Source organism: Sorex fumeus, unplaced genomic scaffold (assembly GCF_029834395.1).
Source record: "Sorex fumeus unplaced genomic scaffold, SorFum_2.1 ptg000006l, whole genome shotgun sequence".
Classification (NCBI taxonomy): Eukaryota; Metazoa; Chordata; class Mammalia; order Eulipotyphla; family Soricidae; genus Sorex; species Sorex fumeus.
The window spans coordinates 11,687,756-11,704,362 of record NW_026606063.1 but is presented as its reverse complement, the minus strand read 5'-3'; the positions used below and the strand labels follow the sequence as shown (position 1 = coordinate 11,704,362).

Genomic DNA, 16,607 nt, shown 5'->3' with positions numbered 1-16,607 from the left:
CCGGGGAGGAGACTTCTTTCGAAAGCGAAGGTACTAAGAAGGAAAATCACGCTGATCACTCCATACTGGTAATTACAGCTTAGCAGGGGATCAGCGGTTCCAAATGCTCAAGTCATGGCACGAAGACCAGCCTGGGCACCAGGAGGGGTCCCCTGCACTGGGTCTTGTAAACCCCTTGTTGTTGCACAGGGCACGGGAATCTTGAACTAGAAGCGTGGTTTGATGCCTACTTGCTTCTGGAAACCTTACTCCTTTATCCTTGGATCCCTGCATACCTCTTAGCTATGTGTGTGCTGGGGGGAGAAAAGGGGAAGTTGGAAGGCATCAAATTGCCTTGGTTGAAAGGAAAACACAAGTATTAATCCTATATTTGCCTTGGGTCACAAAAACCAGAAACAAAGCCTGGGATTTCAAAGATTACAGGGGTCTGCGGCGAGGGGAGGGATGAGGTGCAGAAATGAGACAAAGCAAAGATTATTAACCAACTACTTTCTCCTCATCTGGAATGTGACTTCAATCGCAAGTTCAAACTGTTCTCTATCCTGGAAGCTGACATCCTGATTATCAAGCACAGCTCTGACTGTACCAGGCTGCCCAAACATCGAAAGACCGAAAACTAATATGCAAATGATGTACACTGACAACTCCGATTTCCTCAATGATCAAATCCTGGTAAAACTGTAGAATGAATGTTCTTTATGACAAATATAGGCAGACAAAAAATATTAACACTTTGAAGCTAATTTCTCTTCCTTTCTAGATATTCTGTCCAACACTGAATGCAGCTCCCTCGTAACCCCAAGTTCCTAGTGCACAGATCCAACCCAGAGCCTAATTCCTACACCAGGAAACGGGACTTTTTCTGCGTGGTTATGTGTGAGCACAGGAGCGTGTTCCAAGACACAAATAAGACGGCTTCATTCTTTTCAGATGCCTGACAGCCAGAGGGTTAAAAGAGTGGGCAAACGGGCAGCAGGGAGCTCTGTGGCCACAGAAGAAAAGAGGGGAAAAGAGAGGCTCCCTGTCTCTAGTGTTAAAGTGGTTTTCCAGAGTTGTCTGCACGCAGCTGCTTCCACTGCTACTCCCCGCAATGAAGTGACTTCAAATCACCCCCATCACCAACGCCTTCCGTGGAAATCTTCCAGCTGTTTGCCAGCCTGGTGGAAGTACCCGGAGAGATGGCTGGCACTGCTGCCACACTGGCAGCGGAACGGGTAGCCCCAGATCTTCCCAGACCTCGTGCCCTATCTGCGGGCATGGGCATGGGTGAGGGAACAGCAGGGATATCACGTCCCGAGTAGACTGCTGGGCACAGAAAGGCGAGCCCAGAACTAAACCCGGGAGGGGAGTTCCCGGGAGACTGAGATACTACCTGTGGCATGAACACCTTACCAGGATGGCAGCCGAGTCTGCCTAGGGGAAGGGAGGGGTACGGCTGAACCCCAACCCCACCAAGCCTGAGTCCTCCCTCGAGGAGAGCAGCTGTCAGAGTGTCAAGACCCCACAGCGGACACGGTCAGACCTCCAGACCCAAGACCATCCTTTGCCCGACCTCTGAAGAACTGACGGAGATGGGGAGCTTGTCTGCTCGCTCACCACGCACGGCTTCTCAAGAGTTGCACGAAGGGGAACAGAAATCTGAACTCAACGTAGCACATTATTAACCTAAACACTCGGAGAAAGAAGGTTAGAACAAGATGTGACCTATTTACATGATTTTGTAAGTGCAAACTTGTCACAAATCTACCCCGTCTTGCTGACTCAGATTTAACTCTACGAGGCGCTCTGCCCCTCCGAGAGAGCCCACGCACTGATCCCAATGAAGTGACACCTGTCTCTTATGAGAAGAGTGACCTCCAGGTTTATTTCTGTCGTTTCCCCAAACCCATCCCCTGCCCCTGCCTCACTGCCTCTCCCCGGCGTGTTACCGAACCACCAGGCAGGAGACGCAGAGCTTGGAGGGCCCGATGCAGTCGTCGTGGCAGAAGGCCCCGCAGCCCTTACACATGATCATGGCTTTGAGGCGGCAGTAGCACTTCGCGGGGGAGTCCTCGATGCTGTTCTCCTCGGCGAAGGCCTGCACGGGGAGGGGCTGGCCGTGGCTGCTGGGGTTCAGAGCTGGGCCCGCCGGGATGGTGGTGACAGTCACAGAGAAGGACATGACATCACCCACGTTGCTGGCCACCTGGCTACTGTCGGGCAGCCCTGCCGCCACGGCTGAGCTCTGATCCAGGTCCGATGAGGTGGACACATTAATCAGGCCCCGGTAGCCGGGCCCGAGCTGGGTGGGGCTTCCATAGAGCTGCGGGGTCCGCAGGGGCGGGAGCAGGAGGGGCTGCTGGGTGGGGCTGTCAGCGGGGAGCGGCTGGGCAGCGCCGAAGAGGTCAGGGCTGCCCAGCGCTGGCCTGGCCCTCGCGGCCTGGGCGATCTGCTTCTGGGCCGCCTGGATAAAATCTCGGGCCAGCGTTTTCCCATCCACCGCGGGGTCTCTGGGAAACAGGTAACTCTCCTTGCTTAAAGGGGCTTGCTCGGGCCCTGGGGTCTCCGCCTTCACAGTCTTCCTAGCTAGGCCATCATGGGCGGCAAGGGGGATTCGGCTGAGGGGTCCTGAGCTGGCCTCGCAATGGCCAGCGCTCTGGGCGGTTGGGAGTTCCTCTGTGCCCGGGTCCTCACCAGCGCTGCCGTCATCGGTGTCCTCGTCTCGGTTGCTGCCGCTGTCTCCCGCTGTCTGTTTACCGTCCGTCGAGCCCATTTTCAGATGCTCGCTGGGGCTGCTGAGACAGAAACGCTCTTCGGAGGTGATGGACTGGGTCCTCCGGAAGCTCTCGGGGCCCCGGCCGTAGGTGGAGATGTTGAGTAAGTAGTGACCTGCCATTGCAGGCCTGGAGGTCCTTCTGCCAGCGAAGCCCAGCATGAACCTCTGGCTGGTGGAGATGTCTTCGGGCTGGAAACCTGAGTGGGGGAAGTTGAACTGGGAGGGCTGGGCCAAGGGGAGAACATTCTGCCTCCGAACCCTCTGGATGAGTGTCTGGAGCATCTGGTCGTGGGTGGTTTTGTTCAGTCCTTCTTGGTACTGGGGCGAGTCAATGCCGGGGTCCCTAAGATCCTTACCTGAGAAGACCTGCAGGGGCCTGGGCATCTGGGGAAGCTGCTGACTCTGCACGGTGTGACCCGGCTGCTGGACCGGCCTCTCCTGCCCCTCCTCCCTGGCGCTGCTCTCCGTGCCGCGGGGGCCTGTGGGCGCGCCCAGCCCCCTCTCCTCTTTTGGGGTCAGTGGAACAGTTTTCATTTCGACTTTGGTGAGTGGTTTCGGCAGGATCTGCTCCAGGGGAACATCTTTGCCCTGGAGCAGCTGCGTGACCAAAGGGTTGTTGGCAGGGATACTGGAGCTTGGCCTGGACGCGGGTCCATTGGGGTGGGAAGTGGCTCCTGGAGTTTTAAGGCTGGAAGCTGCTGGCAAAGTGCTTGAGGCTGGCGCGGCAGCAGTAGGCGCCGGTGTGGCATTGCCCTGTGGCCCCGGAAGCTTTTCTAAAGTGGCTGCAGTTAGTGAAGACGCCACAGGGGAGGGGGCCGGCACCACCGAAGCACTGGCACTTGTGTCTGCTGAGGCCCAAGGGGTGGGGACATTCTGACTAGCTGCCTCCGCAGCGCACTGAGGGGGCAGGGCGGGAGTGCTCGGGGAAGGCGCTTTCTCCTGCCAGCAGTTCCCAGGGCCTGCGGGGTGGCTGAGCGGGGCCTCGAGGGCTGCGGCCTGGGCTGGACTCAGTTTGTCATTGTTCCCGGGCCCTGCTGAAGGGGGGGTGTGCGTGTGGGCCGGAGAGGGGCCACTGGCGGCGGCTCCCCCGCTGGCAGGGGCAGGAGGCACTGAGGGGGTTTGCTGTAGTTGTGCTCCAAGGCCACGAGGAGGCGGTGCCAGGACTGGGGACTGGGTCTGGGATGGGGGTTGGGACTGGGGGCCACCGGGTAGAAGCTCTCTCGTACCTCCCCGGCTTCCAGCTCCTGCCAGTTCCAGGGCGGCACCCGGTCCAGCTGCCCCGACCCTGGCGGTGTCCAGGCTCCCTCCTCCAGCGGCCAGTCTCTGCCCGCCATCCCCGGGGCCTGCTCCGCCCCCGGGGCCAGGTCCAGGGATGGTCCCTCCAACAGAGGCGGCGGCGGCAGCAGCGGCGGCGGCGGCGGCTGCAGCCCTCTGTGCTTTGACCAGCTGGGCTTTTGCTTTGATGTCGGCAAGGGTTCTGGCTCCGGTTCTGTTAGGACTAGTGATGGCGATTGGAAAACGAGCCCTGGGAGAGACCTGCGATGCAGGAAACGGCAGGGGGGAGATCTTGGAGAACGGGATCTGAAAGAAGCAGGGAGAACAGGGCTGAGCTTTCACTCCTAAGAACTGGCCTTCACCAACACTGACATTCTGTGGCCAGGGCTCATGCCTGGCAGGCTTGGGTGCCAGGGAATCCCACCCGGAACACCGACATTTATAAGAGGGCCAAACGCCACACACTGGTGACAAAAGATGGGGCCTGAGGCTGAGTTCATCTATGATCATCACAGAGAAAAACTCAGCCCGATTCATGGAGCGGGCAAGTTTGTTTGAATAGGATGCGCAAGAGAGTGGTCAGGGCCCACGGTGTCACACCTGACCTGCCTCTGCAATCTACCCCGGGTCCAAGTGACACTGAACCCTGGGAGCTGTCCACAGAAAGAGAAGCAAGGGCTGCCCCTTGGTAATACGTCCAAGGCAATTCTAAAAGAACAAAGGATGAAACTAGAGATCAAAGTCAACAGAATAAAGATATGGCCAGCAACGGCAGAGTGTTTGCTGTGTATGGAAAGGAAAGGAGGGAAGACAGGGAGGGGGGCGCATGGTGTCAGGAGTCAGACCAGGGGAGTGCTGGGACTCTGGTATCCTCCCCCAGGCCAGAGGGCTTTCTTCCCTTTTGGGGTTTGGGCCACACTCACTGGTGCCCTGGGGACACAGGCCGTGCAGGGGATCTGAACTGAGACTGCGTGCATGGCAAGTGCCTTAACGCTGGCACTATCTCTGGAGTTGTAAGCCCCGCTTGGGGCTGACTCCTGGCTCTGTTCTCAGGGATCACTCCTGGTGGGCTCCGCTGACTCTATGTGGTGAGGGGCTCGAATCCGCGTCAAACCAGTCAACCATAGTACCCTGCCCACTGAGCGATCGCTCCAGCCCCCGAGAATCATCTTAAGAGCAACAACATGTTTAGCACAAGACTTGGTATCAATCACAATGGCTGAAAATATGCCGCAATTAACTGACACACAGGGCTGGAGCAACGGGGAGAGGGAGAAGGGGAGAGTCACATTTGCCTTCTGAGCGGCAGACCTTGGGCTGATCCCCGGCACTCCGTATGGCTCCGAGAGCCGTCAGGAGTGAAACCTGAGTGCAGAGCCAGGGGCAACCCCTGAGCACAGCCAGCTGTGGCCCAAAAAGAAATAATCATTTAAAAATGATGAAAAGATCTTAATAGTTGAAATTAACGCCTTAGGTATTTATGAAAATAGCCGTATCTTCCATCTACGTAGAGTGAGATGGCATATTATCTTTTTAAGTATGAACCTACTCAAAGCTGTGCAGGCACTAAAAAATACCCTGGTATAGCAAAGGAGTACTTTTTTTTAATGTATACTGAATGAAAACCAAATGTGAGTTTGAGTTGTCTATATTTCTGTCTTTCTCTCTATACACACATTAAATCACAGCAATGCATGTATTATAAGAATGCATATAACTATGATTGCACATACATGTATATTTTACATGCATGTCCATATGCAACATATACAGAAGTTCATTTTCTTCTTCCATTTAAACTTTATTTAAAAAAAGTTTTATTTCACTGTAAATTACCTTAACCTTTGTCAAAGATAGTGGGACTTGAAATGAAGTCTGAAGTAAGAGAGTGTTAAAGAAACCTATAGCAGAAAATCTGTTTTTAGCAGCTGATGGTGGTAAGGAAGGAAGAAAAAAATGGAGTAATATAGTAAGTAATACAGTAAGATTCCTAGTATTTTTAGAGAAGAGAAGGGCTTCCATAAAATGAGACCCTGGCAAGAGCATGCGGTAGAAAAGCAGTGTTAAAACAAAGGGGAGGGGATGGATCAATAGCATCAAGGGCGTTTGCCTTGCACGCGGCTGACCCGGGTTCGATTCCCAGCATCCCGTATGGTCCCCCGAGCACTGCCAGGGGTGATTCCTGAGTACAGTACCAGGAGTAACCCCTGTGCATCGCCAGGTGTGACCCAAAAAGCAAAAAACAAACAAACAATAAAAAACCCCAAAGGGGAGATGAGGAAGATTCCACATGGGTTCTGCAACCACACTTTGAGGGGAGTGCCAGGAGACAGCTCAAGAACTGGAGTGCAGGCACTGCATAACCAGGTTCCGGTTGATCCCAGGGACCACTGATCCCCAGGGCATCTGGGAGCCCACCCAGGAACAGCACCCAAGCATCTGAGTGTGGCCCCCAAAACCAGAAAGAAAAAAAAATAAAAAGGACAGCAAATTTTTAGTGGTAAAATAAAAAGTCACATAGTGCATTACATTGATTCAATACTCTTAACCATGTGCAGGATAAATAGTGGGCTGTTTTGCATACCACCCACCGGGGTTTGATCCTTGGCACCCACCCACGTGGTTTCCCAAGTTTCACCAGGAGTGATCCCTGAGAACAAACAGGCAACAAACAAATAAACCCAAACAAATAAAAACAACAACAAAAAAGAAACCCACGAAATACTCTTTATAATACATTATCATAAATTGGGGAATGGGAGGTGTTTTGAGCCACGGGACCATGCTAGCTAGGATTTATTCCTGGCTCTCTTCAGGGATCACTCCTGGTGGGCTCTGGGGACAATATGGGGTGCCAGGGATAGCAATCTAGGGAAGCTATGTGCAAGGCAAGTGCTCTACCCTGTGTATTATACCTTCCTAGCTCTTATTTACAAAAGGTAAAAGGTAAAGGTAAAGGCCCTCCCGTTGATCGTCGATTTGCTCGAGCGGGCCCAGTAACGTCTCCATTGGAGACTTTGTTGTTACTGTATCTGGCATATCCAATACTCTCGGTAGCTTGCCGGGCTCTCCGAGAGGGGCGGAGGAATCGAACTCGGGTCGGCCATGTTGGCCGCGTGTAAGGCGAACGCCCTACCCGCTGTGCTATCGCTCCAGCCCGTATCGCTTCTCGGCCTTTTGGCTAAGATCAAGTGTAGTGTAGTATTTACAAAAAGTTTCAATATTTACTATGAATTAAAGAAATGAAAGAACTGCAAAAATTCAAAACAACAAAAAAGAATGGCATTAGGTGCAAGCCCAAATACTAGAATTGTGCTTGGGCTCTGAAGGGTTCAATGCTGCCAAGATAATTTCTTTGAAGCTAGGATAGAGACCCTGCTCTAGGAATTTGAAGATTTGCAAGGTAGCAACGAAGTTAATGACATCTAAACAGCAGCACTCGGCAGGCCTTGGTCATCTTCCTAGTGTCCCTCCAATAACAGAGGTGAGCGATGGCAGCCAGAGACACTTCTTTAAAAAGGATGGGAACCAAAGTGGTTCTAGAAACACAGAACATCCTATTAATAACGGCTGCAAGGAAAGGACCAAAGCATCACGGAACAGGCTCTGGAGAAGGTGCCAGGGTCACCGAATGGCCGCCTCACACTTCTTCACAGACTTACTCTGTCAGGACAAACTGCAATGTTTAGCAGGGGCTGTGGTAGGGGTTTTCACTAGAAAGCCAGGTACCTTATTTATTCAACCCCCCATAAACATCTACAGGGATGCAGTTGTAAACGCCTGCTCATGACTGGCTTTCATTTACAAGTGCTCCAAAACAGAGGGAGCAGCTCCTGCAGTAGAGTATCCCAAGTGCCGTGAAACTTCCTGGAACTGCAACAGACCAGGACTCTTGTCCAGTCTTCCCCTGGCTTACCTTGAGAGGTGGTACTTTTCGCACCTGGACCTTGTCCCCTCTGGGAAGAAAGGGCTGCGGCAAGATTGGAAATGGCGGCGGCTGCTGGCGATTCTCGACGACAGGATTCTCGGCGACGCGGGGTCTCTTCTCCCACCCCACAGGAACCTCTTCTTGGGAGAGAGAGGACTTCCGCTTGAGGCTTTCGGGGCTGTGCTCAGCGGGAACTGGGGCAGGCTCTTTCATGGCGGCTTCCAGGGGAACTGTTTCTCCACTGGTCTTGAGGGCTGCTTTTTCTGTTCCCGGACTCTTGGGTTCCTCTGGAGGTGTCACTAAAGCTTCTTGGCTCTCATTTTTGTCACCACCAGAGGTTCTGGTGAGAAGATTCTCCTTTTCAGTCTCCTGTTCAGCAGAGGCAACTGGCTTCTGCTCCAAGAGTTGCTCATCCTTTGGGCACTTGACGGGAAGAACGGTCAGCTCCTTTGTATTGCTAGCGGGGAGAGGCAGGGGTTCTGGGCACGGGGACACGCTTGGCTGCCCCTTCACTGGGCTTTCGGGCTCTTCTTTTGTGAACGGTGATGGCATCTGCACAAATTCTTCTTTAGCCTGGAACTGGGGGGTTACCGGGACTACACTGCCCGGCGGGGCCTCTGGAGGAAGCAGCGGTTTCAGAGGCTCAGCTGGACTCTGCTTGACTTTGGGATCACTGGGAGAAGCTGTCAATTTCTCGGACTCCTCAAGGCTCAGGCCCGAACTAGAAAGTGGAAGAGATATTGGGGGTTTAGAAATGACCTGTGTCAAAGATGGCACTGTGAGTTATTGGTAGACTGCAGTGTCCAGGCGAGCCCGGGTAGGCTGTATCTAGACTCATTTTTATCTAAGCTCTGATTACTGATGAAAAGTCTGGAATAGGAGTGCCTGGATTCAAATCCTGGCTCAGATACTAACAAGGAGACAAGGAAGTAAGTTTTTAGTTCTCAGGCTGTGGTTACAAGTGGCAAACGAAGGAATGCAGACAAACAAGTTAAGACACTGGGGGTCAAGATCTGTCTCAAAGACCCAGCTCCAATTGTGCCTATTAAAACATTCCCATTAAGATTTCACTTGGATTTGTTCGAGTTTTCAATTTAGACCACAGTCCCTGGTGAATTCCTTTCCCACTGGGCCTCCCTGAAGGACAGTCTGTTTATCCACATGGGTATAGTCGTCCACAGCGTAGGAGGTCCAGGAACTTCTACTGATTCTAGTTAAGGCATCAAATTGTGAAGTAATTAGCTGCTATTAAAAAAAAAATTTACAGAACTTACAAAACAGCCAATATGGATTTTTAAAAAAAATGGACTCTAACTCAAGATTTTTAAAAAAATCTGGGTGATGCTGAATGCAGAGCACTAGAAATTCAGTGGTGAAACTGACCCCTAAAACTCTGTAATGTAAACTTACAGTAAACAAGTAGTAATTGTTTAGAAAGAAACCATCCTGCCCACAGTGGCAAACAAGGTGACTTATCAGTAGTCATCCAGTGATGTGTCCCTTAGACTGGGAGCAGTGGGGCTCCCAAGACTGCTCAGGAGGCCTGGGGACCTCTCCAACGATTCTTGGCCAGAGGTTTAATGCCCAATGATGCAGTTATAGGAATTACCCAGGTCACCCCTTGTGGTAACTGAAGGCCTCCAGGGCCATACTCAGTCGGGCTCAGGGGCGCCTAGGACTATGCCCGGAGGTCCACGTGTACCAGTGATCCAAAACAGGTTGATCGCATGCAAGTCATGGACTCATCCCTGTACTACCCAAACCCATGAGATTCTTAAAATGACAAAATCTGGATGAAGAACCAGTGAAAATACAGAGGGAAACAGTGGACTAAACTTTCTGGCAAGGCAACGAGATAAACCTTCACATGACATCTATGTAGGATTTAACATTTGCTTTATAAAAACTGTTTTGATATTACCTCTGGCCATAGTAGCTTTCAAAGAATTGTTCTTTCCATGGCTCCACTTTTTTCTCCTTCTCAATCTCTTGTCGAATTCTCACCTGCATCTCAGGTGTGAACTCACCTGCAATGTACACCCCCCCGAAAAAGACATTCAATAGGAAAACGTTTGCAATTTTTTGTTTGGTTTTTGTTTCTGGCACACCCCAAGCTGTGTTCAGGGCGTACTCCTGGCTCTGGACTCAGGGATCACTCCTGGTGATTCTTGGGGGACCAAATGCAGTACCCGGGAATGAACCAGGGTGGCCATGTGCAAGGTCTAACCTGCTGTAGTATCACTTGGGCCACCATTTGCAACTTTTAAGTATTTTCAAATCACAACTCACACAGGGGTCAGAAGAGTACCACATGAGGGTAACAGAAATCCCCAGACACCCAGGGAATGCTTCTCAGGGCTGTCCACATGGACCGAACCATGCAGTCCAGCACCGTCCAGCTGTCCTGGTCATTATTCTCCCCACAGGTGCCTTTTAGCGCTGACCCGGAATCTGCATATCTTTCCCACCAGAAAACAGTCCTGTGCTCCTGGGCAAAAACACCATTGGGCATTTCATTATTTTAAAAGTCATTTCTCAAAGGCAAACTGTGTTTTGTAACTTTAATGTGTCCTGCAGAAAGACATTTGAGATTCTGATGAAATGGCAGGGAACTATTTTAGAGCCAACATTTTTTCTAATTGTTCAGGAATCTGTACCAGTACAGTACCTGAGCAACAAGACACTTCAACACACCACGAACAGCCATGCTGAATGTGCTATTTGCAAGCTCCTGCTATGTGAACGCAGAACATTCCAATGGGTAAGCTTTGCTCAGTTATTCTGGGGGCCTGGGAATGCTATTGCTGCTAATTTATACAGTAAAAATTATTTCAATGTTCCCAGGACCCCAAACTACCACGTTGTCACAGAATAAGCAACAGAAAGCGGAATTCTGGAGAGAAACACAGGGGCAATACGCAGTCTCATGTGTGAGCTACTGGGTTTGATTTCAGCATGACAACTAAGAAAAAAAAAGGAGGGGCGGTGAAAGGAAGACAAGACTAGAGGATGTTTTTTGAGAGGGATGCACTCCTCTTATTTGAAAAGTCAGTGGAACATGCGTTCCCGGGGACTGTGCCTACACGCAAGGCATGTGCTCCAGCCCGCGCCTCTCCCGGCGGAGATTTAAGCCCGTCCTGTGTAAGAAGGAAAGAAAACGCTGCTAACACAGATCTAGCAGCCAGGGAAAGGGAACCTGGCTGTCAGACTTCAACCCCAAACTCCTGCAATTTATTTTTGTGGTATTTTGGGGCCATACCCACCAGTGCTCAGGGCTTACTCCTGGCTCTGGACTCAGGGATCACTCCTGGTGGGACTCAGGAGACCACAAGAGGTGGAGGAGAGAAGTGCTCCTGGGTCAGCTGCATGCAAGACAAACAAACACCCTAGCAGTTGGACTACCTCTCAGGTCCAGTCCCTGGAAACTAGTGGGCTTTCCAAAAAACAACAAAAAAAAACCCCACAGATGGCAATCTTCGCAATGCAAATGATCAGTAAGTATAAATACACTGTGAGGCTCTAGCTTAAAGGGGTTGGCTCAGAGGATCGCTGTCCTCCACTTCTAAAATGGCCCCAATGCCCAGAAGAGCCCCAGGTTCGAGGATGTCCTCCTGGGCTCCCAGGACAACCAAGAGTGGGAGAAACACTGGCAGAACGCTTACCTTCTGAGAGCCTTTCCTTCCAGCCCTGGGCTGCTGACGTGAAGAACTCATTGTTGAGGGCAGAACCATTTAACTTCATCAGACCATCTGGCCCAACCTGGGTCAAAGAATAAACCAAAAATGAGGCCGAATGACAGGACCACATAGGCAGGGGGATATCTGCCTTGCATGTGGCCAACCCGGGTTTGAGCCCCAGCTTTACATAGGGTCCCCCAAACACTGCAGGAGTGATCCCAGAGCAGAGAGCCAGAAGTAAACCTGAGTACCTCCAAGTGCCCGCCCCCAATAAAATAAACAAAATAAAAGCTAAAGGAATCACCTGGAATTAACTTCAATTCCTTTATACTTTTCATTTACTTTGGGGAGGGCACTGGGCCAAACCCAGTGGTGCCCAGGGCAGTGCTCAGGAAAGCATATGGTGCAGAGTGAACTGGGGCTGGCCACATGCCTCGCAAGTGCCTTATCCCTATACTGTCTCCGGCTTTTCACTTCCTGTGGAGGCAAGAATGTGTGTACATTTCATTTTACAGAATCATGACTACAGTCCAGGATGGTGTTATCTTAATAATCACTTTTTCCCTACAAATTTCAAGTGTATATCACCACCCTTCTTTCTTCTAATTATTTCTCTAACTGATTTATTTTCCTTTTCTTTTTAAATTTTTTTCTCTTTTTTTGGATCACACCCGGCAATGCACAGGGGTTACTTCTGGCGGTGCTCGCAGGACCACCTGGGATGCTGGGAATCGAACCCAGGTCGGCCGCATGCAAGGCAAATGCCCTACCCGCTGTGCTATCGCTCCAGCTCCCCTCTCACTGATTTAAAGTCGAAATATTATCTGAAAAAAAATGTAAGTACGTATGTAAAAGGTGTCCTCTAAGCGGTTTATTATTTGTTTCTTAGAACTGAGACTGGGCGAGTCTCCCAGGACACCTTGGGATGGGGATGGGGGGCGGGTGAGCCCCAGCATTACAAATAGAGCCCCTGCAGCTGAAAACCTCCACATTCCACAATTGCCACCATGTTCCTGGCTGGACTCCACTGCTTGGAACGGGCCCCAGGTAGAAATTAATACGCTGAATAACTCGGTATGCAGGTTTTGTGACTGAAACCTCCAGGCTTTCAGGGAGTCAGGAATGGGCTACCTCCCCTCAACACCCTGTACTTCTGGAAGCCCGGCAGTCACACACATGCCTCAAAGCTGCAGGCCTGTTAAAAATTTTAACTCCAGCTGTTTCACCATGTTTAAAATTTTTTGCACTTAAAAAAATTTTTTTTTCTGCACTTGCTAGAGTGCGTGGCCGCATTTGCAGCCACGTAACATCTCAAACTCCACAATACTGATAAATCAAGAGTAGTACATCAGATTGGATGGGATGTAACATAGAAGGCAACCAATCTTGATTCACAAAATATAAATACAGAAGGCTTACCCTATAACATCTTGATAATCTTTTATACAAGTACTTAATGGCTCCAAGGTGAAATACAACAATCTTCATGAACTATCTTCTAAGGAAACATTTTTTGATCATTCTGTTAGCAAATTATTGATAACATAAAATAAATTACTGAGGACCTACTATGAAGGCAGGCTAATGGGGTGATTGGGAAAAGTGGAGACAATGGTGGGGGGAGGGTGTAATGGTGGTGAGATCAGTGGTGGGATATTGAATGCTTGTAAAATGAATCATTATGAACTTTGTAAACTACGGGGTTTATAAAGTATACGGGAAAATAGTATCAAAAAAGAATGAAAGTTTTAAAACTCAAAAAAAAAAAAAGAACAGTGACTAGGGGGGCCTGAGAGACAGCACAGAAGATAATGTACTTTATGGATGCAGCCACAGGGGCCACAACCTGCTCCAAATCCCCAGCATTACAAAGGAGCCCTGGAGCCTGAAACATCCCTCCCTGCACAGCAACCCCCAAACAAACCAAAAGCCAAAACACCCAAATCCAAACAGGCAACCAGTGACAAGGTGACAGAGGATTTTAGTGCCAATGTCTGCTTCACATGTGGGAGGCCCAGGCTCCATTCCTGGTACCACATGTTTCTCTAAACACCACAGGGAGCAAATCCTGAGCACCAAGCTGGGAGTAGCCTCTAAGCACCAATGGGCATGGCCTACAAACCAAAATCAAACAAGAATCCCTCTACCTGCACTGCTAGACTCTTATGCATCTTTTTTTTTTTTTTTTTTGCATTTTTGGGCACACTTGGCAATGCACAGGAGTTACTCCTGGTTCATACACTCAGGAATCACTCCTGGCGGTGCTTGGGGGACCATATGGGATGCTGGGAATCGAACCTGGGCTGGCCATGTGCAAGGCAAACGCCCTACCTGCTGTGTTATTGCTCCAGCCCCTGTACAAATACTGAATATTTACATCTGCTGCCTTACAAAATGCAATCCCTATTAACTGCTTCTTTTTCTATGGCTAATTTTATTTCTAAAAAAAATTTTTTTATTATTATTTTGTCTTGCTTTTTGGGTCACACCCAGCGATGCACAGGGGTTACTCCTGGCTCATGCACTCAGGAATTGCTCCTGGCGGTGCTTGGGGGACCATATGGGATGCTGCAAATCGAACCCGGGTTGGCTGCGTGCAAGGCAAACACTCTACCCGCTGTGCTATCGCTCCAGCCCCTGGCTATTTTTATTATCATGTGAAAATACTCTGCATATTATTCAGAGCAAACTGTTACATGTTAAGGGCTCTGTGTTCAGGGATCGTTCCTGGTAGTGCTCAGGGGAAGCTGATACAGCTCCGGGAAGTGAACCAGGATAGGCTGCATATTAAGCATAAGAGCCTTAACCCCTAGACTATCTCTCCAACCTCTCCAGATTGAATTAAATCTGTATATGTTATCAAATGACATAAAAACCAAGATCTGAAAAACACAGGGTGGAGGAGGGAGAGAAATGGTACGATGCTTGCCATGCATGTGGCCAACCCAGGTTCAATCCCCAGCACCTCCTCCTATGATGAGCCTCCTAGCCCCACCAGAAGTGATCTTAGAGCACTGAGAAAGTGTGAGCTCTGAGTATCACCAGGTATACCCCCCTGAAAAAAAGACTGGATGGAAGAAAAAGTGAAAATTTAATTCCTCTCAATTAAATTATCCTATTCGACTCCTGTGCAGAATTTTCAGATAAAATTGACTTAAAGTTTATATGAAAAAACTGAAAGGAGGGAATTGCCTATCTAATTATTAAACACCCCAAAAAAAGCCACTGCAAGCAAAACACCATTACTATGGCTTCCTCTCCAAGCCCCTGATCTCCTTTGAACATGTATCTTGTCTACCTGTCGCTATGTTTGTCTGCCTATTTCCACTCTCGAGAAGCCTGTGTTCTCTCTTGAACACATCTCCCTTTCCCTCTGTCACATCTTTGTTTTGGGGCCATACTGAGCAACGCTCAAGGGTTAATCCTGGTTCTACATTCAGAAATCCCTCTGGGTGATGCTCGGGGTACTATATGGGATGCTGTTATGTGAACCCAGGATGGCCCCATGCAAACCAAGTGCCCTACCCACTATACTGTGCCTCCCTTTTCCTCACATCTTTCTAAATAAATATCAATAAAAACTATCTTGCTTCACCAAAATTTTAAAAAAGTAAACAACACTATTACTAGCACACACAGAATGAAAAGGATATAAAGTGCAGAACATACATAATGCATGTAAACAGAATACAGGAGGAAAAGTGGTTTTATAAACAGTAAGAACAAATATGGCTGTACAGATGGTGGGGCCGGTACAACAGACTATTTAGGAGAACATAAGGTTGAAAAATCTCAGGGACTGGAGTGCCTTGCACGTGGCCAACCCAAGTTCAATCCTCAGCATCTATAAGGCCCCAAGCCCCCCAGGGGTGATCCCTGAGTGCAGAGCCAGGAGCAACCTCACAGTATGGCTGGTGAGGCCCAACCCTCTCCCCAAAAGAACACCCCCCCCCAATTCTAAATGGATAAAAAACTGAAATATGAAGGCCCGGAAGATGGCTTGGTGGCTTCAGGTGCCAAGTGCACTTCTGCAGCCATTCACCTGCCACTGCGGCAGGAAGGGAGCCACACTCTGTACAGGCATGGGAGTGGCTGCACGACACCAGGGCTCATACAAACCGGGAACAAGCAAAACTCTGCCCTCTGGGCTGCAGCTTGTCTACTGCTGAGTCTAAAACACTGACAGCAGGCTGACACATTTTCCCAAAGGGCAAGTTATTCAACTTTTGCTTACGTGATCCAGTGATAGGATTTTCATCACAAGTCAACCCATTCCAAAGAGTGCCAACTATTAAAAAAAAAAAAAAAAGCTGGGCTTTTAACCACAGGTATGCTTTTTGGACAATCTTTTACTTGTACTGTATACATGACAGGCCTATCTGGAGAGAGAGGCTTAATCCATTCCCCTACTTATCCTTTTATTTCATTAAATAGAGTTCTCTATTCCAGATGCTGAAATAGGATTTTTAGTCCTTAATCCTAGCATTTACCTACATAAACACCCCAACAGTGAATTTTGATTCTATATTCCCTATAAAGGCCAATAATTCTCAGATTACTGTTCTTTTCCTTAAGTGGCAAAGATGGGTCAAGTTGACACTGTTGGCAGCTTTGGAGCTGGAACACTGAATGTCTTAAACTCTTATCAACAACTCTGTGAATCACTACGCCTGAATGTTTGAGCCCCAGGGGCCAGAGAGAGCCCCAGGGCCAGAGTGCAGGCTCCACAAGAGGGAAGCCTGGGTTCATACCCAGCCCCACAGGGCCCCCCAAGCACGGCTGGGAGCGATAATGAACAAAGAACCAGGAGCAGTCCCTGCCTGCTTCAAACCCAAAACCTAACAAAATGGATCTGCAGGGAGACAAAGAGGTAAATTTGAAGTTGCTCTTTGATTCTAAAATTGTGTGTGGCTATCCATTTTTTTTTTGTTTTTTGCTTTTTTTGTGTTACACCTGGCAATGCACAGGGGTT

At 49.6% G+C, this 16,607-nt stretch overlaps 1 protein-coding gene across 3 annotated transcripts in view; it reads right to left on the bottom strand.

Annotated features, from left to right (window-relative positions):
• Positions 1-1,611: 1,611 nt before the first annotated feature.
• Positions 1,612-16,607, bottom strand: part of ASXL2 (ASXL transcriptional regulator 2) — a 103,031-nt gene continuing 88,035 nt past the window's right edge. For all 3 annotated transcript variants that reach the window (XM_056124580.1, XM_056124588.1, XM_056124596.1), the window contains 4 exons: positions 11,621-11,717; positions 9,880-9,985; positions 7,947-8,679; positions 1,612-4,336 (listed from right to left, as the gene is read on the bottom strand). In XM_056124580.1, coding sequence (XP_055980555.1) covers positions 1,925-4,336; positions 7,947-8,679; positions 9,880-9,985; positions 11,621-11,717 — 3,348 coding nt within the window. In that variant the 3' untranslated portion in view covers positions 1,612-1,924. The remainder of the gene's footprint in view (positions 4,337-7,946; positions 8,680-9,879; positions 9,986-11,620; positions 11,718-16,607) is intronic.